We start from the raw sequence: 27,479 nt of genomic DNA on the forward strand, positions 1-27,479 counted from the left end.
AAGTTGAAGATGAGCAGTGGAATGTTTCTCCACTGGCTCTTATAATGTGCACACTAAGCAAGGTGAAAAAATAAAACCAACACTAAAAATAACAATAGAGAACAAGACGGTATATGGACTATTAATAGAAAATGGCAAATATATAGCCTACATGAAAGGAAAGGGATGTGCTGAAAGTAGATTAAATTGTACAGTTGAGTTAAATACATGAGTAGGCTACTTGTGGATCTTTATAGGCCCTTTCTATATTATGTAGGCCCATGTGATATATTTTAGGTATGGATATTCACATGTTTATTTACAGAATGTAGATGTGTCCATTCTATTCCACTATGGCTATATCCACACAATTGAGTTTAGTGCTTACAGTGCCCTCCACAATTATTGGCACCCTTAGTGAATATTGGCAAAACAGGCTATGATAAATGTGTCTTTGCTGTTTATCCTCTTGGTCTTTCACTCAAAATATTCACAAAAATCTTACCTTTTCATTGAAGTAAAATTATTGAAAGATTTATTTTTTTGACATTAAATAAAATATTTTTCTCCAAAACATGGGTGCCACAAATATTGGCACCCCTAGAAAATCTTATAATTGAAATCTAACTGAAGTAAATTACCAGTCATGTTTTACATTTTTAAGTTCACCTGTTTGATTAGGAACTCTTTAGTGGTCAACCATGACTTTCTGTTTCACTGGGATATAAATATGAGGTGACACAGGCCGAATACCCTTAGTCATTCATCAAGATGGGAAAGACAAAAGAACACAGTGTCGAAGTGCGCCAAAAAGTTGTTGAGCTGCAGAAATCCGGAAAAGGATATAAGAAAATATCTAAACAGTTGAAAATACCCATTTCCACAATCAGGGCAATAGTTAAGAAGTTCAAAGCGACAGGAGATGTAAGGAATCAGCCTGGAAGAGGACCTCTCTGTAAATTGTTCCCACACACCGTGAAGAGGATGGTTCGACTGGCAAAAGAATCTCCAAGGACACAGCTGGAGAATTGCAGAGGCAAATTGAGTCCTGGGGTCAGAAAGTCTCCAGAACTACCATCAGAAGCCACCTACATCACCACAAGTTGTTTTGAAGGGTTGCTAGAAAAAAAGCCTCTGCTGTCAATCAACAACAAACTAAAGCGCCTACAGTTTGCCAAATGTAAGTCAGACTTTCAATGGGACCGAGTTATATGGTCAGTTGAGACCAAAATAAAGCTTTTTGGCAACAAACATCAAAGGTGGGTTTGGCGTAGACAGAAAGATAGCCATACAGAAAAGCACCTCATACCCACTGTGAAGTATGGTGGCGGATCTTTGATGTTGTGGGGCTGTTTTTCTTCCAAAGGCCCTCGACATCTTGTTAGGATACATAGTATCATGGACTCCATCAAATACCAGCAGATATTAAATGAAAACCTAACAGCTCCCTCTAGGAAGCTTAAAATGGGCCGTGGTTGGACCTTCCAGCAGGACAATGTTTCGAAGCACTCCTCAAAATCAACACAAAAATTGTTCACCGAACGCAGAATAAAGGTTTTGCCATGGTCATTACAGTCCCCCAACCTAAACCCCTAGAAAATCTGTGGGAAGAGCTGGGGGGTATTCGTCGTAGCTCGCTAAGCAGTTTAGCGAGCTAATTTCCAGGCTAAGATAAAAAACGCTTCTCTTTTTGGTTCGTGGAAGCAACTTTCGATAAATCACCATAGTAACATATCAATTAGCACTAACCTGCTCCAGCGCAGGCTAACTTAAGTGTAGCTGGATAAGCTTGCCACACCCCCGGAAAAAGGAGGGATCCCATTGACCAAGGAGCCATATTAGATAGTTAGATTAGCGTAGGGAGAGAGTTCTTTGTGATCGCCAAGATCCATTATTCCATCATGATGAGTTCTTGTATGAACGCTACTGATTCAGCCGACAAGGAATAATTCATTTACAAGACCTTCTCGAGTCATTTATTGCAAACACCACAGTCGGACATTGACTGTCTTCCGCTTTTTTGCGAGTGGTACATTTTTGTAGTGTCGGTGATGCAGAGAACAAAGCACTCATAATTATATGACAGTGTTATTAGTACACCATAGCATATAATTATTGTAGAAAATGAAAGAATAGAGAGAAATACACACAATTTATTTTCACTGCTTCAATTTATTGCATTTGTTATTAATACATTTACATTTAGTCATTTAACAGATGCTTTTATTCAAAGCGACTTACAAGGAAATGTAAAACTACACCAAGTTTGGAGGTGAGGGGAATTGAACTAGCAACCTTGCAGATACTGTCCGGCAGCTGTATCCTCTGTACCAAGTCACACTTACTGTCCCCCATTCATACATAGATATCATCGCATATAGACATCCTCACACACCGCCTCTTGTATTGCTCTCACAGCGGTGGCGGTGTTGAATTTTGCCATGATTATGGTCTTGTATTCTTCATAAGCGTTCATGTTCATCTCCTGCTCGCCAGCGGAGAAAAAAAGAGCCCTTTTCTTTGAGTTTAGAACCATTATACCGTTAGAAAATCATTGTTTTGGTGATCGACCTTTCATGCCTTTTGAAGTAGGACGTGCACGCGCAATTGCCCTGATAAGTTTAGCCTGGTTGAAATTAACCACATGATTTGGATAAGGATCAGCCGTTGACGAACCGATATTTGCTGTTCTCAATCAGCTCGCTAATGTTAACGGGCTAAAAGGACAATTGATTAACTTAGCTTCAACCCTTTTCAATAATTTTCCTTAAATGAAAAGGTAAGATTTTTGTGAATATTTTGAGTGAAACACCAAGAGGATGAACAGCAAAGACATATTTTTTCATAGCCTGTTTTGGTCACATTCACTAAGGGTGCCAATAATTGTGGAGGGCACTATATTTATTTATTCACTGCCATTTGCAGTATTTGTGTAGTGTTTTTATTTATTTTAGGTCTTCACGATGCCTCGTAGAATCATGACTATAAATGTGAAACGTAATTGTTAATGATACAAATATTCTCGTATTTATTATTATTATAATTATTGAAATCCGAGGATGTCTGTACAATTGATGTGAACGCAATCACCAATGATTTCCCACAAATTCAGCCCTTAAGAACATGGATGCACTCCAATCTACAACTGCTTTCCAAGTTCTTAAATCCTCTTCTTAGCTACGAACGAATCCCAGGTGTAAAACCATTCAGAAATGCCAGAATTTTCCCGGGAACTTCATAAATGGAGTTAAGAAGGCATTTCTTTGTAACTTTTTCTTAACTGCGTTCAGGAATGAGGTCCAATGTTTTCTCCTAAATATCATAAACATATTTACTTTTACACCATAAAATGCTCCCTCTTGGCCTCTTCTTTCTTCTGAGGTGGTCTTGAGCCACCCAGTAATTAAATGATCACCATTTATGAATCCATCATGTCATCTCTACAATCCACAGTCTTTCAGACAATAGGGTAACAGGAGTTGGATACGCTGTTCTGACTTCAGCTCTGAAATCAAACCCCTCACACCTGGTGGAGCTGGACCTGAGAGGGAATGACCCTGGAGACTCTGGAGTGAAGCTCCTCACTGATTTACATAATGTACTTAATAAAACACATTGTAAACTGAGGTGAGAATTTTAACAAATATTAACCGATTATTAAAATAATAATTAAAAAAATGCACTGCTCGTGACACCATGGTGAGAGAAAGTGAACAACGGATTTGAAAATGAAGAAAGAAGTCAAATAACTACATGCATCTTTCAATACTGAAAGTATAATTGAGATTACAGACTGAATTTGATTGATTTTGTTTTTATGGTTTGAGGGTTAAATGTGTAATGCATTACATTCACTGTTATTTTGTCTGATTTGTTTGTCTGATGTAAACATATTCCTCCTCTCTCTGTAGGTTGTTGGAGAATGATGCTGCAGAGAAAGCCTGTGCTTATCTGACTTCAGTTCTAGGTACAAACCCCTTACTCCTGACAGAGCTGGATCTGAGTGGGAAGAAACCAGGAGACTCAAGAGTGAAGCAGTTATGTGCTCTACTGGAGGATTCACACTGCAAACTGAAGACACTTAAGTGAGTTTTGCCATGTTTTCCATATCTCTACTTGGAAAATTACATTTCCTTTTTATTCATAACAACTAATATTGGGTATCTTAGGCAGATCGTTTTCTTTCTTTTTCTGTTATTTTTTGCATTCATATTTAAAATGTATGACTAAGTTATAATATTATAATTACATCTGCTCACATGTTCTATAGTCTGTCTGAAAACTTTCTAGGAGTTAATACATAAATGAGAGTGCAGGAACTTTAATTGATCTGTTGGATGAGAACTTTGCAGTGACCAGCTCGTGTGAGCTAGGCAGACCAGGGCCAATGGCCTGGGGCCTCAAGCCACGAGAACAATAAACACTTGCGTTTCCACTATCGGGTCGATAGCTCTGCAGTAAATTGCCTAAAACCTGCCAGAGATGTTATAAGAGAGTCAGACAGATGTAACTGGTATCATGCGATAAAGTCTGGATGCCAGGCACCTACGATCTACAGCAAAAGTACTGAGTTAAGAAAAGGAATATGATGGCTGTTAGTTTGCTGTTGTTGATCTTTGTTTGGTGGAATGCTAAATGCTATAACACAAATAAAACGTATCCTTCATAATGTAAACAGACTCCTCTATCGCTTAAAATGTACTGGGATAGTTCATTTAGCAATCGATATCACATGACCCAGCTAACTGCATAACCCTGTCTTGGTAAAACTTAATTAATATTAGTCCACTCAATTAGGAACTCAGCCTTAGTTCTTGGTTTTTAATGTTATATTGCTACCCTTTAGGTAAGCTGACCTAGGGTAATTTCTCTGGATGCCAACAATCTGTTTTGACGAAATAACCCTCTTACTTTTTCATAACTGGTTTCTTCTAGGAATAGTGTCGCACAGGATTTTGCCACAGCCAATTTCTGTCTTTTTGTTAAGTTCTCCTCCACTCGATCCATATTGATGTAGAGTATGTTTCTGTCATCCATTCATAACTAATAAAGGTCACTCAAGTAGAAATGTACATTAAGAGTTGTTTATTAGCTTACTGAATCTCACAGTACCGACAGAGCATCAGTATCTGTGGCAGGCTCAAAACTTTCTAATAACGCAGGAAACAAACAGGAGTTTCATAGGTGTATTTCCCCTTAGCTTACATAACACAGAATGGGAATAGCTGAAACAAATCAGCAACACAAAATAATACAAATAATAATATAGTACAAAAACAATGGATGAGAACACATAACTCAACCCTTTTGGCATATTCCACGGACACAACTTGCTGCTAGCTCTGGAGTTTTTGTTGTTAAGTGGCGCTAAATGTCATCCTACTGTGATTTGATTCTTGTCATAGCAAAGAATGATAACTCTCGGATAGGGGTGTAAAAAATAACTGATACGTACACTATCGTTCAAAAGTTTGGGGTCACCAAGACAATTTCGTGTTTTCCATGAAAACTCACACTTTTATTTATCAAATCAGTTGCAAAATGAATAGAAAATATAGTCAAGACATTGACAAGGTTAGAAATAATGATTTTTATTTGAAATATAAATTTTGTTCTGCAAACTTTGCTTTCGTCAAAGAATGCTCCATTTGCAGCAATTACAGCATTGCAGACCTTTGGCATTCTAGCTGTTAATTTGTTGAGGTAATCTGTAGAAATTTCACCCCACGCTTACTGAAGCACCTCCCACAAGTTGGATTGGCTTGATGGGCACTTCTTGCGTACCATACGGTCAAGCTGCTCCTACAACAGCTCAATGGGCTTGAGATCTGGTGACTACGCTGGCCACTCCATTACAGACAGCATACCAGCTGCCTGCTTCTTCCCTAAATAGTTCTTGCATAATTTGGAGGTGTGCTTTGGGTCATTGTCCTGTTGTAGGAGGAAATTGGCTCCAATCAAGCGCTGTCCACAGGGTATGGCATGGCGTTGCAAAATGGAGTGATAGCCTTCCTTATTTAAAATCCCTTTTACCTTGTACAAATCTCCCACTTTACCAGCACCAAAGCAGCCCCAGGCCATCACATTACCTCCACCATGCTTGACAGATGGCGTCAGGCACTCTTCCAGCATCTTTTCACCTGTTCTGCGTCTCACAAATGTTCTTCTGTGTGATCCAAACACCTCAAACTTTGATTCGTCTGAACACTTTTTTCCAATCTTCCTCTGTCCAATGTCTGTGTTCTTTTGCCCATATCTTTTCTTTTTATTGGCCAGTCTCAGATATGTCTTTTTCTTTGCCACTCTGCCGAGAAGGCCAGCATCCTGTCGCCACTTCACTGTAGATGTTGACACTGGCGTTTTGCGGGTACCATTTAAAGAAGCTGCCAGTTGAGGACCTGTGAGGCGTCTATTTTTCAAACTAGAGACTCTAATATACTTGTCTTCTTACTGAGTTGTGCACCGGGCCCTCCCACTTCTCTTTCTACTCTGGTTAGAGCCCGTTTGTGCTGTTCTCTGAAGGGAGTAGTACACACCGTTGTAGGAAATGTTCAGTTTCTTCGCAATTTCTCGCATGGAATAGCCTTCATTTCTAAGAACAAGGATAGACTGGCGAGTTTTACATGAAAGTTCTCTTTTTCTGGCCATTTTGAGAGTATAATCAAACCCACAAATGTGATGCTCCAGATACTCAACTAGCTCAAAGGAAGGCCAGTTGTATAGCTTCTCTCACCAGCAAAACAGTTTTCAGCTGTGCTAACATAATTGCACAAGTGTTTTCAAGGGTTTTCTAATCATCTATTAGTCTTCTAAGGCGATTAGCAAACACAATGTACCATTAGAACACTGGAGTGATAGTTGCTGGAAATGGGCCTCTATACACCTACAGTATGTAGATATTTCATTAAAAACCAGACATTTCCACCTAGAATAGTCATTTACCACATTAACAATGTATAGAGTGTATTTCAGATTAATTTAATGTTATCTTCATTGAAAAAAAACAGTGCTTTTCTTTGAAAAATAAGGAACATTCTAAGTGACCCCAAACTTTTGAACGGTAGTGTATCGATATCCGTTTTTAGCGTGTAAGATACGTCTACATCGATGCGTGAAGTCCCGTATCGGTATTAAAATGACATGAACCGGTCGCTGCCCCGGATTAAAAGTTAGGAACTGGTTCACAAGCGTTTGTCTCTCCGTTAAGTTGCTACGCAAAAAACTCACTCGCTGACCTGGTGCATTCGATCTCAGTCAGAACAATGACAGCTTGTCATTGGCCAAAGCCTGCATAGCAAAACGCCAATCAGGCTGTATTCTCACAAAAAACGCCCCGAGGTACATGGATGTATTATATAGACCTGGAGAGAATGACAGATTACAACTCCCATTCCTTTCAATGGCCAATGCTATGCTAACTACGCCATTCATTTCAATGGCCAATGCTATACTAGCTACTTCAGCCATGGAAGAGAAATCGTTGTTGATTGCGTGATCAATTCTTCTGACATCCTCAGATTTAAATAATTATAATAATTATATATAATAATGGAGTGTTTCGCGGTCTGCAACAGAGCAGCTGCCATACCAGACTGAGATGCAGTTGGTGAGGATGCTCTCGATGGTGCAGCGGTAGAAGACTGGAGACATTCCTCTTTAGTGCATCCCATAGTCATGAATAATGCATCAAAAAACCACCTATCGCAACATTCTCCACCTTTCCTTGCTTGCCATGTTGTTGTGTGTAGCAGGAGTGGGCTACAGACAAAGCGTGTTGTACCGTGAATGAGTGTGTAGCCCCCCATAGCTAGTCCTGGCTATTTTATTGGAGTGCGGAGTCCCGAATTCCTAAACTGTTTATTCATATATAATTAATGATAGGTCAAAGTAAACAGCTAACACTATTATTTAAGCAGATAACGAATACCGTTCAATAGCCTAATACCAATTACATCAATTAAGTGTCTAACTTTTTACACATCTACTTAGGTTAACTTTTGAATGCCTATCAATTTTAAACTTAACCTGGTAGGCTACTATTATCCTTAACAAACATGATGAATGCAAAAATATACCAGGAAATACATTTAACCATTTACTTGAATATATGATTCTGAAAAGAGTATAAATTTACAGGTACCCAGAATATAAATCACAAACAACTACGTTATGTATTACTGCATCCAGTCACTTCAGATCACCTCAGATAACATACACATAAGCAAAGCATAGCCTAGCCTAGCATTCCAATAGCATACACACAAGCATAGCCTAGCCTAGCATTCCAATAGCATACACACAAGCATACCATAGCCTAGCATTCCAATAGCATACACACAAGCATAGTATAGCCTAGCATTCCAATAGCATACACACCAAATCACTCCTTTAAACCTATTATTCCTAGGCCGGCATGTAAATAACCTAACATGTACAATAATTGTGGGTACCCAACCAGTTGTCCCATGAGCGTTGCAGGCCTGTTTTGTTGCTGGAGAGCGGTGGAGCCTTGAAAAAATGGCTGCTTCGCGCCCAAAGCTAAGGTGACCAGATCCGGGGACATTTTCAGTTCAGACACGTTAACACCTCCAAAACATGTCATGTTTTTGTCTTTGTAATCGAAAAACGGGGACACTGACTAGGCCCTTATTCATAAAAGCAGTTTATCTTACCCTTGTTCTTGTAAATCAGAAGGGGAATGTCAAGTTTGAGTTTTCTTCTTAAAACTAATTACAAAGTGGCTGAAATGAAGAGTAGTAAAGATAACAACCTTTTGCCAGATAATAAGAACCAATATCAGTGATAAGAACTTTGTTGACGTCATGCACAAGCTTCCCAGTAGGCCTAACCTCTGTGTTTGGCTGATAAGTGACTGGTCTGCACGGATGGGTGACAGGTGTAGTTTTTCTAGCATAGAAAATGTTAAGGCCATTGAGGCAACTGAATGCATTGTATTCCTATATTCTGTGTGAAAATCAGCTGGAACTATGAACATACAGATCAGGCCCATAGACTCCAGGATCTTTGGAATTGTTTTTTAGGTATTACTATACCAAACGTGATTTAAGAAACAAACAAACAAACAAAAAGATTCAAAATACAATTTCAGTAAAAAATGTAATGAAATCCAAGCAATGTCAAGGTGAGGGAGGGAGATCTGAATAATCTAAAAAATAACAAGTTCTGTGACACACTACCAGTTGACATATTTGTTGATAAAGAATATGTGAAGTTAATGTGGGAAAAAGACATTTCATTAGTGTCTTTTAAGAGACCACCACAAGAACACTAGGCTACCTCTAATTGTCTATCTATCTAGCCTAAGCACATGACTCATTTAAAGATTTTAGCACATTGAAACCCACTGCTTAACATTGAACTGGTGAGAGTGTTTTTTGCTTCCACAGAATTATCAAAGTTCAAAGTACTTTATTGTCATTGTCACACAAACAACGAGACAGACGTAAGCGGGAAGCGCAACAGGATGTACGGAAAGCGAGTTCAAGGAGTATTGTCTTGCTTTCAAGTGGTTTAATTTATTGACAAGTTGCTAACTACCTCTCAATAGTAACCCAGTCTAATGAAACGGAAATGTCATTGTCATGTGATGTCATGCGTGATATTGTTACGTTCACTATATAAACCATATGCGCATGTACGCGCCGTGACAATTTTGATTGCACTTAAGAGATGCTACACATGTTCTGAATAAATAGCCATTCATTGTTGAAACACAGTGACTATTGGGTCCTGTTATTCGTCTAGGCGACGAACGCCACAGTCATAGTACTGTAGTTAGTATCACTGCTAATGTTAAAAAGTTAACAAAGTTAGTTAGCAAGTAGAGCTGTGGCTGACACCTGACCGACAGATAGCTCCTGCTTAACACTCACATTGTTGCAAATTGTAGATCATAGGCTACATACATATTATAGGTTAAATAATATATGACATAGATGATAAACAATGACACCTACAATAAACACAGTTCGCTAAACTACGCAACTAAACGTTTGGTCATTGTTTTCTTTCTTTCTTTTTTTAATTTGTATCCCGGGTCTGTTGTTGGTCACAGTGAAAACCGGGGACATTTCCGGGGACAGCTCCAGCCGGGGACAGGCCACCAAAAACGGGGACTGTCCCCTGAAACCGGGGACGTCTGGTCACCTTACCCAAAGCACCACACAAAAGAAACAACTCACGCGTCGTCCTCCTCGCGGTGTTGGCGAGGCTGGAGTGGAGATGTCGTTGCGGCAGTCCACAGCTGTGTCGGGTACTGATGATCCGGGAACCGATGCTTGTGACCGGGCTGGCTGCTCTCTCTAACAGATCTGGGACTCACTTCCACAACACAAGGCTAATGTCGAGCTGAACTAGCTGTTGCTGTGTATCACTGTAATCCATCCTCTTCTTTCTTCTGAGGTGGTCTTGAGCCACCCAGTAATTAAATGATCACCATTAATGAATCCATCATGTCATCTCTCCATTTCACAGTCTGTCGGACTGTAAAATAACAGGAGATGGATACGTTGTTCTGGCTTCAGCTCTGAAATCAAGCACCTCACACCTGGTGGAGCTGGACCTGAGAGGAAACAACCCCGGAGACTCTGGAGTGAAGCTCCTCACTGATGTTCTACAGGATCCTGACTGTAAACTGAAGAGACTAAGGTGAGACTAACTAATATATACATAAAGCACAGTGGTGTTTTTATAGGAAATATAGGAAACACATATGTGCTACATGAAGTTGTTTGTAAACACCACATGATACTGTCCTGGAATAGGATAGTGGATTGAGGATAGTGAGAACAGCATTCAGGAAGAAAATGTAAGCAGCAGCGGTGTGATGGCTATTAGCATGCATATATGATTCATCTCTTTGCTCTACAGGTTGTTGAAGAGTGATGCTGCAGAGGAAGCCTCTGCGTATCTGACTTCAGTTCTAGATAAAAACCCCTTACTCCTGAAAGAACTGAATCTGAGTGGGAAAAGACTAGGAGACTCAGGAGTGAAGCAGATCTCTGCCCTACTGGAGGACTCACAGTGCACGTGGAGGAAACTTAAGTTAGTTTATCTTAATTACCTTTATTACAAAAAAGAAAAAAGCATTGGACCTCATTCTGGAACATTTTATAAAGTGTCTTCTTATGAACTTCGTAAGACCACCCTAAGAAAGATCCCCACCGGATTCATGAACGCGTGGAAATGTGTTCTTAATCCGACAAAGTGTTCTCAGCTGTGCTCCCCTGAATGAAGAATGCCACTGATATTTAAATAAAACGCGCATTCTCGTACACCTGATTTTGCATACATAAACGCCCCGCCAGCTCCTTATAAGGGCATGCAACCACAGGACCGTGTGCACACAGAATCCACAGGCAATGCAAAAGCAAGTTCAAGTTGAAGATGAGCAGTGGAATGTTTCTCCACTGGCTCTTATGATGTGCACACTAAGCAAGGTGAAAAAATAAAACCAACACTAAAAATAACAATAGAGAACAAGACAGTATATGGACTATTAATAGAAAATGGCAAATATATAGCCTACATGAAAGGAAAGGGATGTGCTGAGAGCAGATTAAATTGTACAGTTGAGTTAATGAGTAGACTACTTGTGGATCTTGATAGACCCTTTCTATATTATGTCGGCCCATATGATATATTTTAGTTATGGATATTCACATGTTTATTTACAGAATGTAGATGTGTCCATTCTATTCCACTATGGCTATATCCACACAATTGAGTTTAGTGCTTATTTATTTATTTACTGCCATTTGCAGTATTCGTGTAGTGTTTTTATTTATTTTAGGACATCACGATGCCTCGTAGAATCATAACTTTAAATGTGAAACGTAATTGTTAATGATACAAATATTCTCGTATTTATTATTATTATAATTATTGAACTCCCAGGATGTCTGTACAATTGATGTGAATGCAATCACTAATAATTTCCCACAAATTCAGCCCTTAAGAACATGGGCGCACTCCAATCTACAACTGCTTTTCCACGTTTCCACGTTTAGCTAAGAACGAATCCCAGGTGTAAAACCATTCAGAAATGCCAGAATTTTTCCGGGAACTTCGTAAGTGGAGTTAAGAAGAAATGTCTTCTTAACTTTTTCTTAACTGCGTTCAGGAAATGTCTTAAATGCGTTCAGGAAATTTCTTCTTAACTTTTTCTTAACTGCGTTCAGGAAATGTCTTAAATGCGTTCAGGAAATTTCTTCTTAACTTTTTCTTAACTGCGTTCAGGAATGAGGTAAAATGTTTTCTCCTAAGTTTAACATATCGTAAACATATTTAATTTAACACCATAAAATGCTCCCTCTTGGCCTCTTCTTTCTTCTGAGGTGGTCTTGAGCCACCCAGTAATTAAATGATCACCATTTATGAATCCATCATGTCATCTCTACAATCCACAGTCTTTCAGACAATAGGGTAACAGGAGTTGGATACGCTGCTCTGACTTCAGCTCTGAAATCAAACCCCTCACACCTGGTGGAGCTGGACCTGAGAGGGAATGACCCTGGAGACTCTGGAGTAAAGCTCCTCACTGATTTACATAATGTACTTAATAAAACACATTGTAAACTGAGGTGAGAATTTTAACAAATTTAATACAAAATTTAAAAATTCACTGCTCGTGACATAACGGATTTGAAAATAAAGAAAGAAGTCAAATAACTACATGCATCTTTCAATACTGAAAGTACAATTGAGTATAAATATTTTTTCCTCTCTCTGTAGGTTGTTGGAGAATGATGCTGCAGAGAAAGCCTTTGCTTATCTGACTTCAGTTCTAGGTACAAACCCCTTACTCCTGACAGAGCTGGATCTGAGTGGGAAGAAACCAGGAGACTCAACAGTGAAGCAGTTATGTGCTCTACTGGAGGATTCACACTGCAAACTGAAGACACTTAAGTGAGTGTTGCCATGTTTTCCATATCTCTACTTGGAAAATTACATTTCCTTTTTATTCATAACAACTAATATTGGTTATCTTAGGCAGATCGTTTTCTTTCTTTTTCTGTTATTTTTTGCATTCATAGTTAAAATGTATGACTAAGTTATAATATTATAATTGTATCTGCTCATCTATAGTCTGTCTGAAAACTTTCTAGGAGTTAATGCATAAATGAGAGTGCAGGAACTTTAATTGATCTGTTGGATGAGAACTTTGCAGTGACCAGCTCGTGTGAGCTAGGCAGACCAGGGCCAATGGCCTGGGGCCTCAAGCCACGAGAACAATAAACACTTGCGTTTCCACTATCGGGTCGATAGCTCTGCAATAAATTGCATAAAACCTGCCAAGAATGTTATAGATATCATAGCAAGCTAATGCATCTCATTTATTTAAATAAATAGCTGAGATAAATAAATGTTCAAAGCACAACAGTCGAGTTGGGCTAGCATAACATGCCAATTGTTCCTTGCAATGAATTATCTTCAATGATCTTCCATTCTGAATTTGATAGTAATTAAACATCCATACATATTCATCCATCCATACCTTCCCAAACCGATGGCTTTTTTTTTGTCTTTTGGCATATTCCATGGACACAACCTGCTACTAGTTCTGGATTTTTTGTCCTTAACATACCATAGCTTTACTTTTTAATTTATTTTTTAAGTGGCGCTAAATGTCCGCCTACTTTGATTTGATTGTCGTCATAGCAGAGAATGATAACTCTCAGAGGTAGGCTATGGGGAGGAGCAATAATAGGGTTCTCTTGTTAAGTTCTGGGTACCCTATTCTAATAATTTGGCAGAAATCCTGTGACATTTACTCTGCAGGAGCATAAGAGAGGACTGTCCGTTCAGAAGCATTAGGCTGGCTGCCTCTCTTACCACATCAGTTTTATTGAGCTATGTCATGTGATTGGCTGCTGGCACACAGGTTTACAAAACAGGCTTTGAATCAAAGGACACATTGAATTCAGATCATTAAGATTGATTGATTGACATGGACATTCCACAAATAGGTTCTGAATGTCTTTTATGAGAGTGTTTTAGGAATAGTGTAACTTCAGAATGAAATGTTGTGTAAATTCAGTTAAGCAGGCCAAAGGCAGAGCATTGATATTAATATTAAGATAAAATAATGTTTAACACATTGAGGTATTAAAAAATACATTTTTGAGGGGTCACCCTGGGTTAGAATTAGTTTGAGAACTGTGGCATTAACATGTTTTTTTGCTATCAGATGTCGGTACAATAGGTACCATCCTCACACGGGCACCAGAATAACTATCCTTGCAGCGGGGCACCAGAATAATGTAGGTACCTTACCTTGTGAACGGGCGGCAAATAAATGTGAGTGCAATTGTGCATAAATAGTAATACTCCTCATGAGGGCCACCAAGATAACGTCGATAATATCCTGACAAGAACCCTAAATAATATGTTGGTGATTTCACCCGATTGGACAGCCATCAACCATTCAACACAACAGCAGATCAATTAAGTTGTACACATGGCGGCACCACAAGGTCTTAGGAGTTCTGAATAGAAGAGGGTGGCAGTATTCACTCTTGTGCAACATTAAATATACCAGCATATACAATTAAATGAATGTATTTGCAAAATCATCCTTAGTAAAACACACAGTATGTAATCTAACTAGATGTACCTAACTAATGAACTTAATGGGAGTGTATGTGTGAAAGAGAGAGAGAAAGTGAGTGTGTGCGAGTGCTCAAGCGTGTGTGCTCGAGTGTGCACACCAGAAAGAACCAGCCTCTGTGAAGCGTGAAGCTTGAGTCTTCTCTTTGCGTGTGTGGCTTTATTTAGGGTCAATGTATTTGTAATTGGTGTGATTACCCAAGTTAGAAGAGGAAAATGGTTAGTAATGCATGCAAGACCCTATGTCTCTGGGAAGCATCACTAACATTAACACTTGTATGGTGTGGCAAAGCCAACTACCAAATAACCATGAATATATATCCCAAAAGTCATGTTCAGTGAACAAATCAAATCAATGCATGTACATTGACAAAGGTCAAAGTTACCAGTCCTTGGGGGAAAGGGGCTTACGATGTTTGATAAGCCAGGCTGAAGAGAGTTTGTGAATGAAGGGCTGTAGCTCTAATGTCGAATATCGTCGTTGCTGTGCAGATCAGAGAAACCAGTCGCTCCTTTTGTTCAGAGTGCGTGGAGTGTCTTCACAATTACATGCTTTGTTTGCTCCTCTAGACTTTCTGTTGCAGCTGCTCACGCTAAACTTGTTTACTCTCGGTTATCGATGCGTTCTTGGCTAATGAGAAATCTTAGGTAGTCGCTGGTGTAAGACAAATAGTTTGTTGCGTCTGCAAGTGAGAGAGCAAGGGCCTGCTCTGTGAGAATAGGGAGAGAGAGAGAGTTGCAGCTCCTGAGAGCAGAGAGAAAAAAAGAGGCGTAGTTCAGGTAACATCAAGCTACAGTTAGAGGAGATGTAAGAGCCAAATTCATGATTTCACTTTAGTTGAAAAAGATTAAAAAAGGTAACTGAAGATAAATAATTTCATTATGATTTGAAAGAATGTTTAGGTTAAAATATATAATTTAGTACTGTATTTAAAAGCTGAAGAACTTTAGAATGTAAGTGTAGGGTTTTCCAGTAAAACTCTTCTTATTTTCTTAATGGAGCCTATAATAATAATAATAATAATAATAATAATTCATTTAATTTGTAATGCACTCTTCATTCAGAAGAATCTCAGAGTGCCAACATATTAGAAACGAACTATAATAATACAATAAAACAAAAATGAGTTAACATAAGCATAATTGAAATTTTTTAACATTTTAACATAAGATTTAACACAAGGCCAGAAATGCCTTCCTGAATAAAAATGTTTTTAGTCCAGCTTTAAAGGAGTCCAGCATCTGCGTTGCCCTTAGGTGGTCAGGGAGGCTGTTCCATAAGCGTGGTGCTGCCGAGCAAAAGGCCCGGTCGCTCATGGTGCGGAGCTTGGTTTTGGGGACGCGGAGGAGAGAGCTGTTTGAAGACCTGAGGGTGCAGGTGGAGGTTTGGGGAGTAATTAGTTCTTGCAGGTAAGGAGGTGCATGCCCATTTATGCATGTATGGGTGAGTATAAGGACTTTGTAGTCAATCCAGAAAGAGACAGGGAGCCAGTGTAGTGAGTGTAATATTGGTGTTATGTGCTCATATTTCCGGACCTTCATCAGGATCCTGGCAGCGCTGTTTTGGATGTATTGCAGCTTCTGGATGTTCTTGCCAGTGATCCCATAGAAAAGCGAATTACAATAGTCCAGTCTTGAGGAGATAAAGGCGTGGTCAAGCTTCTCTGCATCTGATAGGGTTAAAGTGGGGCGGAGTTTGGAGATGTTTCTTAGATGATAAAAGGAGGTTTTGCACAGGTGTTTTATATGGTCATTAAAGGTCAGGTGAGGGTCAAACCTAACTCCGAGATTAATGACTGTGGAGGAGAGGGGGATGACCTGGCTGTCGAAGGTGAGATGAGTTAAGGAGGATGACTGAACCTGGTGTGGAGTGCCAACAAGAAGGGCTTCGGTTTTGCTACTGTTTAGCTGGAGAAAGTTGTTGCTCATCCATGCCTTTATCTCCCCAAGACGGGCGGTGAGACATGACATGGCTGCAGTGGGGCTTAGGGCAGTTTTGATATAAAGCTGTGTGTCGTCAGCATAACAGTGGAAAGACATCCCATATCTGCTGATGACACGACCGAGGGTGACAATGTAAATAATGAAGAGGATGGGGCCGAGGACCGACCCTTGCGGAACACCACAGGAGACAGGGAGCTGTCTGGACTTGCATCTTCCCAGTGAGACATATTCAGTTCTGCCAGAAAGGTAGGACTGAAACCACTTGAGTGCAGAGTCTGATAGTCCAATGGTGGTGTGGAGGCGCTCTAGGAGGATAGTGTGGTCCACTGTGTCAAATGCAGCAGTCAGGTCCAGGAGGATGAGGAGTGAGGGTGATCCTGCATCGGCTGTCATCAGCAGGTCATGCGTCACCCTGAGCAAAGCTGTTTCAGTGCTGTGGGCTGAACGAAATCCTGATTGAAATTTTTCAAACAAGTTGTTGTGTTTGAGGTGGTCCTGAAGTTGAGAAGCAACTACCTTCTCTAACACCTTGGACAGGAAGGCAAGGTTTGAGATAGGCCTGTAGTTGCCTAGAACCTCCGGGTCCAGGGTGGGTTTCTTGAGAAGGGGACGGATGACAGCAACCTTGAGAGCAGGTGGGACATAGCCAGACTGAAGGGAAAGGTTAACAACTTTGGTGATGAAATGACTGAGAGTGGGGATGTGTGACTTGAGCAGAGCAGTGGGAATGGGGTCCAGGGTACAGGTACAGGATTTCATTTTTCTGAGGATTTCCTCAACATGGCTCTCCCGAACCTCAGCGAGATGTAGAGGAGACAGCACACTTGCAGATAAGGTGTTGGTGGCAGATGGAGAGCTGGACATCAGAGAGCGAATGTTGTTGACCTTGGATCTGAAAAAGTCAATGAAGCTGTTGCATTGCTCCTCTGTAGCCTCAGTTGAAGAGGATGGTTGTGGCTTCAGGAGGGTTTATGGTGGTAAAAAGCTGTTTAGAGTTGCCAGAGAGTTGCTAGAGTTGCTATGTCTGATGCGTGTTCTAATCTAAAGAAGGTGTGTCTTCCAACGGAGATGATTTTTGAATATTTATTTGTAGCAAAGACATTAACAAACATTAAATAATCCACCTAATGTAATGTAAAACTTGTATCCTTGACTAACTCTATCTTAACACGTAGACACGTTCACACGACACGGTCAGAAAACCGTGAGACTCCTTCACTTCTCGTGCCATCCACAGGTCATATACTGCCTAGCTACGGCAGCGCAGTTAACCCAAAACAATGCCCTTAAAGCTACAGGCACATATAATTAATCGATTAAATCTATATATCAATGGAGGTAAATAATTAAATGAATTAATACTGAATAGTACAATTACTATACAATAATGTAAATAACGATTATCAAATGATGAACTTAATACTAAATACCTTTCATAAACAATCATGTATTGAGGCCTGTATCCCAAAATCATTAAATACGCATATGGCACCTACAGTAAGCTTCCAATCAGATGATGCTGTAATACCTGCGTATGGGACTTTTAGTTTAGATTTGAGCTCAGAGATGTTGGAAGCGACATAGTTTTTTGACCGTGTGAACTTGTAATTCTACGTTTTTGAAGTAAAGATTTTTTATAGAAGATTTTCTTGTCTCACTCGCGTTTCAATTACTAGTTGCTTAGACTGATCTCAAAATTGTGGTACAGAAGACTTTGAACCAAACGGAGTGCCACTACAGGAGAGGTTTGACAATTTACGGAAGTTCCTGAATAAATGACACAATGAATGAATTCCAGGTGTACCAACACAGAATAAAAAACAAGATGAGTGAGCAGACAGAAAAAAAGTGTTTACTCCTTGAGACACAAGAGTTTGACACTGTATTAAAGACATGAATGACATTTCCCTCTCTCTCTCTCTCGCTGCTCTTTTTTCTACAGGCTTAAGGATAGCAACATAACAGAAGAAAGCTGTGCTGCTCTGACTTCAGCTCTGACATCAAACCCCTCACACCTAATAGAGCTGAATCTGAGTGGGAATAAACTAGGACGCTCAGGAGTTATACAGATTTCATCCCTACTGACTAATCTACGCTGTAAACTGGAGAAACTAGAGTGAGTTATGGAGTAAAATAGCAATCAGATTATTAGCATCATCTAAACAATCGGCATTGTAGTTTGGATATTCATCCTTGCCAAGGGATTTGTTTTATCGGCTGTTATTTATGTTCTTTGTTTGGAAGATCTGATGACACAGGTATTCTCTGTCTGAAAAACATTAAAGGACAGAAAAGATACTAGTACTTTTCACATGATATAATTGCACATTAGTTACCTTAGTAAGTAATCAATAAATCAGCAGCTTTTAAAATAAGCAGTAAGTGAATGTTTGAAAATAAAAGAGCAATAAGAAGTTCTCTCCCCTCTCCAGACTGTCAGACTGTAGTGTAACAGGAGATGGATATGCTGCTCTGGCTTTAGCTCTGAAATCAAACCCCTCACAACTGGTGGAGCTGGACCTGAGAGGGAACGACCCCGGAGACTCTGGAGTGAAGCTGCTCACTGATTTACATAATTTACTTGATGATCAAAAATGTAAACTTCAGTCGTTGAGGTGAAAGAATATGACTACTAGAAATTATAAACCAAATTAATAATGTACAATGTATGACACTGTGGTGACAGAAAACAGATTTAAAAATAAAGAAATAAACACATAGTTTTAGTTATGAAAAGTACATTTGAGATTATTTCTTTATTTTAGAAGAAGGATCTCTAAGAAAATAATTAGATGGCAGTATGTAAGATATATATATATATATATATAAAATATGGTCTGATAACACACAAACACCATATATATATATAAATATAGGCCATATTTTAACCCATTTATACATAAAGGCAGGTAATTCCAAAGTGTTCACTTACTTTTTCTTGTCACTGTAGATTAAATGATGTAAGGTTTTATGTTGAACACATTGTAGTCTCTGTTACCTGGCCCGATATCTCTCCCAAATATTTGTGCATATTGTACCAGTAGACTGTTATTTATATAAATAGTTTTCTCCTCTCTCTGTAGGTTGTTGAAGTGTGATGCTGCAGATGAAGCCTGTGCTTATCTGACTTCAGTTCTGGGTAAAAACCCCTTACTCCTGACAGAGCTGGATCTGAGTGGGAAGAAACCAGGAGACTCAGGAGTGAAGCAGTTCTGTGCTCTACTGGGGGATTCACACTGCAAACTGAAGAAACTTAAGTGAGTGTTGCCATGTTTTCATCCATCTACTTGGAAAGTGACATTTTGAATATGTTTTGCTGGAAGTTATTATCACACTAGTCACTACACTGTTAGCCCCGATTTCTTATCCAGTCTACTGTACTTAAACAATTTAATTACAATGCACTTAAAGAATTTAAGTTTTATGACATTACTACTAAATGTTACGTATATTCTACTAAGTGTGATGACATTATTACAAATTTCTAAGTATATTCTACCAATTTGTAGATATAGTCGATTGTGTGAATAACTTTAAGTGAAATGGCTTCAAATTACTGAGTTTTAGTCACTTAAAGAATTGAAGTTTTATGACATTACTACTAAATGTTAAGTATATTCTACTAAGTGTGATGACATTACTACAAAATTTTGTAGATATAGTCGAATGAGTGAATAACCTAAGTGTTAACTTAAGTGGCTTTCAATTACTGAGTTTTATTCACTTAAAGAATTTAAGTTTTATGAACTTACTACTAAATGTTAAGTATATTCTACTAAGTGTGATGACATTACTAAATTCTAAATTCTAAGTATATTCTACTACTTTGTAGATATAGTCGAATGAGTAAATAACCTTAGTTCCTTATCGCAGTTCACTGCGATATAACAGTATGGTACATGACACTAGTCATGGGCCTAAATCGAAGCATTCATCCATTCACGCCTGAAAGGCCGCGAGATTTGTCTGCGCTTACTCCTGAGCCCGCCCCCTCAGGAGTCTATAAATTGAATCACGCAGCACAAATCACCCTCTTTGAAAAACTTCGCAAGACGAAGTGCCAGCTCCGAGTACATCCTCTACGCTAACAAGTCAAAGAGTTTTGTGTGCTGTTTGCTCTCTACGGGTTGGTGAGTTATTCGGGTTCTTTAACGCTCACTAGCTCAGGGCGCTGCAAAATTTGTTGACTCAACTTAATTTTGGAAGTAGTAGCCGCTATCATAGCTGCCTAGCTGGCTAAGTTTCTGACTAGCCTGCTAGCTTGCTAACAACGTGTTCGTTGCGAATAGTGTGCTTGTATATTAATACTTTCTTCTACTTTCAGATAAAAAATGTCCAGACACTACCCCGACTGCGGGCACACCCGTGTCCAGGGTGACCGCCACCGTCGGTGCGTGACCTGCTTCGGCAGGACCCACGCAGAGGTCGCGCTCTCAGGCGCCGACCCTGTCTGTGGCATTTGTGCTAGCCTGACGCTAGCCAAGGCTACCAGGCGCCTTGCGCTATGGGAGCGCAAGAATGCTGAGGGGGCTGCACCGGATCCATCCGGGGCTAACGCCCCTGTAGGACCGAGTGCGCCTCCAGCCGTGGGCACTGTGAGTGTGAGCAGCCGCTTTGCAGCCGCAGCTTCACCCATAGCCCGCGGGCTGAGAGGCGGTGGAGCTACCACTGAACGTAGACCTGCCCGAACTGGAGCTGGATCTCGGTCATGATGATGATAGCCTGCTGGACTACTCCGACGAGCACAGCTCAGTCGCGGAAGACATGCAGACTAGCCAAGACGTTAAGCCGCGGGGGGAGACACCCCCGACTACATCACGGATTCTGGGCCAGCAACTCCACGAGGTTGCGCTGAGAGCAGCCAGCTGCCTCGGGCTCCCTCTCCCTCCCCCTCCCAGTGTGCAGTCCTCGCTGCTGGACGGGGAGTTTTACGCTGGCCCCGCCGCACCAGTTCCTAGTTCCATCCCCTTCTTCGAGGAGGTGCACGAGGAACTGCAGGCGACATGGGCGACCCCCTAACCCGGTGCCGAGGTTCGCGCCATACATGCAACTCCACAGGGCTAGTGAGAGCGGCTACCTCTCCTTCCCTAAGGTGGAGGATGCAGTAGCGGGCTACCTCTCGCCCGCCTCCCCCACGATGCGCCTCGGCCAGAAGCCTCTCCTGCCCACGTGGGTGGCCAGGCACCAGGCTCAGCTGGCGGAAAAGGCCTACTTGGCTGCAGGGCAGGCTGCCTGCACGACCAACACGGCGGCGCTGCTACAGTGCTACCAGGCGAAGCTCCTGACTGAGCTAGCCTTGTCGTTGGGGGAGGATCACCCGTCGGTTGCGGAGCTCCGTCGGGCGACGGATCTCTCGCTCCGACTGACCCGGTGCACCTCACAGGCACTGGGGAGGGTGATGGGTACCGCAGTGGCTACCCAGAGGTCTCTGTGGCTGTCACTGGCTAAACTCTCGGACAGAGAGAAAGCACCGCTCCTCGACGCCCCGGTCTCTGTCCAGGGCGTCTTCGGCGAAGCAGTGGACACGATGGCTGCCAGGTTTGAGGAGCAGCAGAAAAGCAGGGAGGTGTTCCAGCACTAGGTTTAGACTCATTGACCATGAGTGGGTTAGTTCCCGACCAATTCAACTCAAAGCACAACCTGGCTGGTTGTGCGGCGAGTTGGCGCGCATGCGCAGTCTCACCATGGGTGCTGAGAACGATCACAAAGGGGTACGTGCTGCAATTTGCCCGTCCCCCTCCGCCATCCAGCGGAGTGATCCAATCCGTGGTGCAGCGGGGACAGTCTCACTTCCTACGGGAAGAGATGGTCTCCCTGCTCAGAAAAGAAGCGATAAGCATAGTTCCTCCCGAGGAGGAAGCTTCAGGCTTCTACAGCCGTTACTTCCTGGTCCCCAAAAAGGACGGGAATTATCGGCCAATATTAGATCTACGTGTGTTAAACAAAGCACTCATGCCGCTACGGTTCAGAATGCTGACCCCACGCCGGCTTGTGCAGTTTATAAGGCCAAACGATTGGTTTATCACGATAGACTTAAAAGACGCATATTTCCACGTTCCGATCCACCACAGACATCGGAGATATCTGAGGTATGCATTCGGAGGAATAGCGTACCAATTCAGAGGAGAGGCGTGAACGGTCTCTGGTCTGTGACAGAGGCCGTGTCTCATATAAATGAGTCACTGCACCATTGGGCGACTCGCCTGCTCCTGTGGGCAGCGAGTCACGTCCTTTCCCTCAGGGCAGTTCATATTCCAGGTCACCTCAACTACGGTGCGGACCTATTATCGAGGGGCGATCCTCGAGCAGCAGATTGGTGTCTACACCCACAGGTGATAGAACAGATCTGGGTGCGTTTTTTCAGGGCGCAGGTGGACCTGTTCGCAAACAGGCAGAACACCTGCTGCCCGTTCTGGTTCTCGCTAGGGGGAGAAAACCCCCCACTGGGCATAGACGCGCTGGGCCACCAGTGGCCGGATCTACGCTTATATGCTTTTCCCCCGATTCCGCTCCTCCAGCAAGTGCTGTGCAGGGTAGCGGACGAGGGCAGAGAATTGATATTGATAGCCCCCCACTGGCCCAATCAGCCGTGGGCGGCAGATCTAGTCAATATGTCAGTGCAACAGCCTTGGGAGCTGCCTCTGCGGAGAGACCTCCTAACGCAGGTGCACAGGACAGTGTGGCACCCCCATCCGGAGTGGTGGCGTCTCAGAGCCTGGCACCTGAAAGGTGCAGGCTCATATCGTCAGGCTTGTCGGATGCGGTGGTGGCTACAATACAGAGTGCCCGAGCTGTGTCGACACGGGCTCTGTGTACGCTGAAGTGGCGCAGTTTTGAACGGTGGTGTGCTGCGCGTCAGCATGACCCCATTACTGCGCGCTGGGCGTTATTCTAGAATTCCTACAGCAGTTATTTGATGAGGGGAAGGCGGCTTCCACTCTCAAAGTGTACCTGGCTGCCATTTCACCCTGCCATGCAGGCATTAATGGCAGTTCTCCTCGCAGTCACCCGCTAGCGTCACGCTTTATGGCGGGGGTGAGACGGCTCAGGGTGCCAGAGAGACACCTCATACCCTCTTGGGATCTGCTGGTTGTGTTACGTGCTCTCACAGGGCCTCCGTTCAAGCCCCTGGAGACGGTGGACATAAAGTTTGTCTCTTTAAAGACCGCGCTGCTACTGGCGTTAACGTCAGCAAAGCGCGTATGTGACATGCAAGCCCTGTCAGTCAGCCCATCGTGCCTTCAGTTCTCGATCGCTGGTGACAGAGTGGTTATGCGACCTAATGCTGCTTACACACCTAAAGTGGTGGTAACCCCATTCCGCAATCAGGTGATTGAATTAGCAGTTTTCTCGCCTCCTCCTTTGGCGTCTGCAGAGGAAGAACGTATGAATAAGCTCTGTCCAGTGCGCGCTCTCCGCTGTTACGTAGAGCGCACTAGAGCTTTCAGACAGTCAAATCAGCTATTTGTGTGCTTTGGTGCACGTGCAAAAGGCAGACCTATATCAAAACCGAGCCTCTCCCGTTGGATAGTAAAGGCTATCGTGTTGTCTTATAAGAGCTTGTCTTTAGATCCCCCGGAGAAGTTGCATGCGCACTCTACGCGGGGGGTCTCGTCTTCCTGGGCCTTACTAAAGGGCGTCTCAGTGGAAGATATTTGCAAAGCTGCAAGCTGGAGTTCTCGCCACACTTTCATTAGATTCTATATGTTAGATGTGGCTGAACCTAGTTTTCTACATGGCGTTCTGCAGGCGAGCGATCTCTGAATCCTCTGGCCTGAGAACGATATATATGATGAGTGTGTTCATTGGTGTCTACATGTTATGTTGCACTTGAAACATTCCAGGGTGGTTTCCTACGGGCGCAGGATCACGGATCCATGCCGCCTATGATAAAGGTTGCCCTGTTAAAATGTTCACCGCCAGCTGCCGTATGAACCTCTAGGAGGGCAAAGGCTTCAATAAAGCTGGTGTGTGTGATTGGCTGCCACTGTATTATCACGCGGGAATGTATAGGGTCCCATACTGTTATATCGCAGTAAACTGCGATAAGGAACGACTTTGTTATATCTGGTTCCTGCTTAAGTAACCAAGTTGGCGTGTACAGTGTTACCTTGGTTTGATATTCTTGCTCAGTTTTTCTTTCCAAGGGTGATTTGTGCTGCGTGATTGATTACATTTATAGACTCCTGAGGGGGCGGGCTCAGGAGTAAGCGCAGACAAATCCCGCGGCCTTTCAGGCGTGAATGGATAAATGCTTCGATTTAGGCCCATGACTAGTGTCATGTACCATACTGTTATATCTGGTTCCTGCTTAAGGAACCGAGGTTACGTAAGTAACCGAGACGTTAACTTAAGTTAAGTGGCTTTCAATTACTGAGTTTCAGTCATGACCAAAGTGCATTATGGGAATGTGAATGCTCTTGACAGCTGAACAGCATGGAGAGTGGAGAAAGAAACACTTCAAATCATGTGTTGATCTACTCCAGCTGAACATAGTAAGAGATACTGACGTTTTATGTGGATACTCTTAAGAAACGAATTACAAATCAGCCGTGGTTAACGTGGTTAACCTAACGTGGTCACAACGTAAATGCGGAGCATGTTAAATTGATTCGCTGTTCTTGTTGTTGTACAATGTTTTGGAAGTGCAAGTACTGTCCTCATAGCTGTGAAAAGAGAGCACAGCTATTTAAACATTATAGACTGAAACATAGAAGTTATGCGAGAACAGGGCCATTTCCCTGTTTATATCAGGAATGTCTGTGTACGTTCAGGTTATGCTTAATTTGGGGAAATGCAAGCTGCCACCAAAAATTCAGACGCTGAAAAATCAACTTGCAGCTTGCGAGTAGGTGCTAACTGGTTGCAATGAAAAAAAGGATTTTTCTGTTTTTCTTTTTTTCACTTTTTTCATCAGTTACAGAAATGATAAATAAAAACAATAGAAATAACATACATGTTGTTCACCCTTTCAAAATATGAATTGGACAATAAGGAAAGAAATTAATATTACAAGTGATTTTGAACTTGTAATTTAGTGCATTGAACTTACACATTTTAAGTGTAGTAATTATGCAAAGCAATTGTTATGGCACGGTGGCTCAGGTGCTTGCACTGTCGCCTCACAGCAAGAAGGTCATGGGTTCGATTCCCGCATGGGGTGCCGTTGGCTTTGGGGGGCAGGTCCTCCCCAGACCTTCAGTGCTCAGGTGGGCAATCTCCCGGGCCTTTCTGTGTGGAGTTTGCATGTTCTCCCCGTGTTCACAAGGGGTTTCCTCCACTAAGAACCCCAACAGAAAAACATGCAAAAAGAACAGAACACATGTCCATCCTTGACCAAAGATGGACAGTTCACTTCACTTGGTCCCCGGGCGCTTACAAGCTGCCCACTGCTCCTGGGGGGTCCTAGAGGAAGGACGGTCCAGGATGGGAAAAGGCAGAGAATAAATTCACCGCGACCTCAGGCCTGCGTGTGCGTTTGTGTGTCCTGTGTCGCCTCCATATATATGCACGTGTGTGTTCCAGTGTGTGCCATTAAAACCTGGCAATTAGGATTCCTCCGTCAGGGAGGTCAATGGCATGGGAGTCAATGGCAGCCCCTAGAACCGTATGGTAACTATTTCTGAAATTTGGCACACTCATTAAGGACAGTCCCTTCTTTACTCACACCAAGTTTCATGTCTCCCACTAGACCACACTAGCGCCACCAACGGGTCAAAGTTGGACTTTTGTTAACACACACAACTTTTGAACCGTTTGACCGATTTTCAAAAATGAGGTACCATTGGATTCCTTGGATCAAGATGAATTCGACGTTCAATGGCGCCAATTTTCGGTTGTATAGATTTTACGCTATTACCGGTTTTATCAAACTGCTTTGAAAGCCTACTCTTCCTACAATTTTTCTCAAATCCCATATGGTAACTTTTTCTGAAATTTGGCACACTCATTAAGGACAGTCCCTTCTTTACTCACACCAAGTTTCATGTCTCCCACTAGACCACGCTAGCGCCACCAACGGGTCAAAGTTTGACTTTTGTTAACACTGTAACTTTTGAACCGTTTGACCGATTTTCAAAAATGAGGTACCATTGGATTCCTTGGATAAAGACGAATTCAACGTTCAATGGCGACAATTTTCGGTTGTATAGATTTTCTGTTATTCCGGGTTTTATCAAAAAACCTTTGAAAGCCTACTCCTCCTACAATTTTGGTCAAATCTTCTTCAAAATCACTAGAGATGATCTTCAGACCAAGCCTCACAAAACGTATAAATACAATTTTGATCCTCACAACCGTTTGTCCGGTACAGCCACTCAAATTCAGCAGAAAAAAGCCGCCAAAACAGGAAGTGAAGTAATATCTATGCAAATCTTTGACATTTAAACCTGAGCGTCAGTGGTACAGGGGTAGAGAAGTAATTTATTAATCAGAAGGTTGTTAGTTCAATTCCCTGTCAAAGCGTCCTTTAGCAAGACACTTCTTTCTTTTCTTCTTTCCCTTCTTCACTCTTATTTCCTCTATTCTTTCCTTCTTCCACTCTTCTTTCCTTCTTTTACTTTTCTTTCCAAAATTGTGAAGAATATACATTTTCCCCTGGTTTTGCAATCTTTGGAGGAATCCGCATCGCTGCTTGCAGCTATATTTATTATATTATTATTGCAAAATATTTTCTTCCGAATTAAGTGCATTGAACTTAATGCTTTAAGTTTAATCACTATGCAAAGCAGTTGATATTGCAATAGATTTTAAGTTAAATGTACTCAAGTTTTCATTACACATTACTTGATGTTTTTATGGCAACCACTTTCCTCAAACTTTTTAAGTAAACTCAATTTATCTAGGCTTAGTGTATTGCAATAGATTTTAAGTTAAATCAACTTGGAATTTTAATGATCATTGAACTTAATGCTTTAAGTGTAGTCATT

At 41.8% G+C, this 27,479-nt stretch overlaps 1 protein-coding gene across 6 annotated transcripts in view; it reads left to right on the top strand.

Moving 5' to 3' along the window:
* The window catches only part of LOC122129486 (protein NLRC5-like), a 94,271-nt gene that overhangs the window by 51,113 nt on the left and 15,679 nt on the right, over positions 1–27,479 (top strand). For all 6 annotated transcript variants that reach the window (XM_042704403.1, XM_042704404.1, XM_042704408.1 and 3 more), the window contains 9 exons: positions 3,433–3,606; positions 3,891–4,064; positions 10,474–10,647; positions 10,870–11,043; positions 12,408–12,581; positions 12,733–12,906; positions 18,494–18,667; positions 18,984–19,166; positions 19,635–19,808. In XM_042704403.1, coding sequence (XP_042560337.1) covers positions 3,433–3,606; positions 3,891–4,064; positions 10,474–10,647; positions 10,870–11,043; positions 12,408–12,581; positions 12,733–12,906; positions 18,494–18,667; positions 18,984–19,166; positions 19,635–19,808 — 1,575 coding nt within the window. The remainder of the gene's footprint in view (positions 1–3,432; positions 3,607–3,890; positions 4,065–10,473; positions 10,648–10,869; positions 11,044–12,407; positions 12,582–12,732; positions 12,907–18,493; positions 18,668–18,983; positions 19,167–19,634; positions 19,809–27,479) is intronic.

Source organism: Clupea harengus, unplaced genomic scaffold, assembly GCF_900700415.2.
Source record: "Clupea harengus unplaced genomic scaffold, Ch_v2.0.2, whole genome shotgun sequence".
Classification (NCBI taxonomy): domain Eukaryota; kingdom Metazoa; phylum Chordata; class Actinopteri; order Clupeiformes; family Clupeidae; genus Clupea; species Clupea harengus.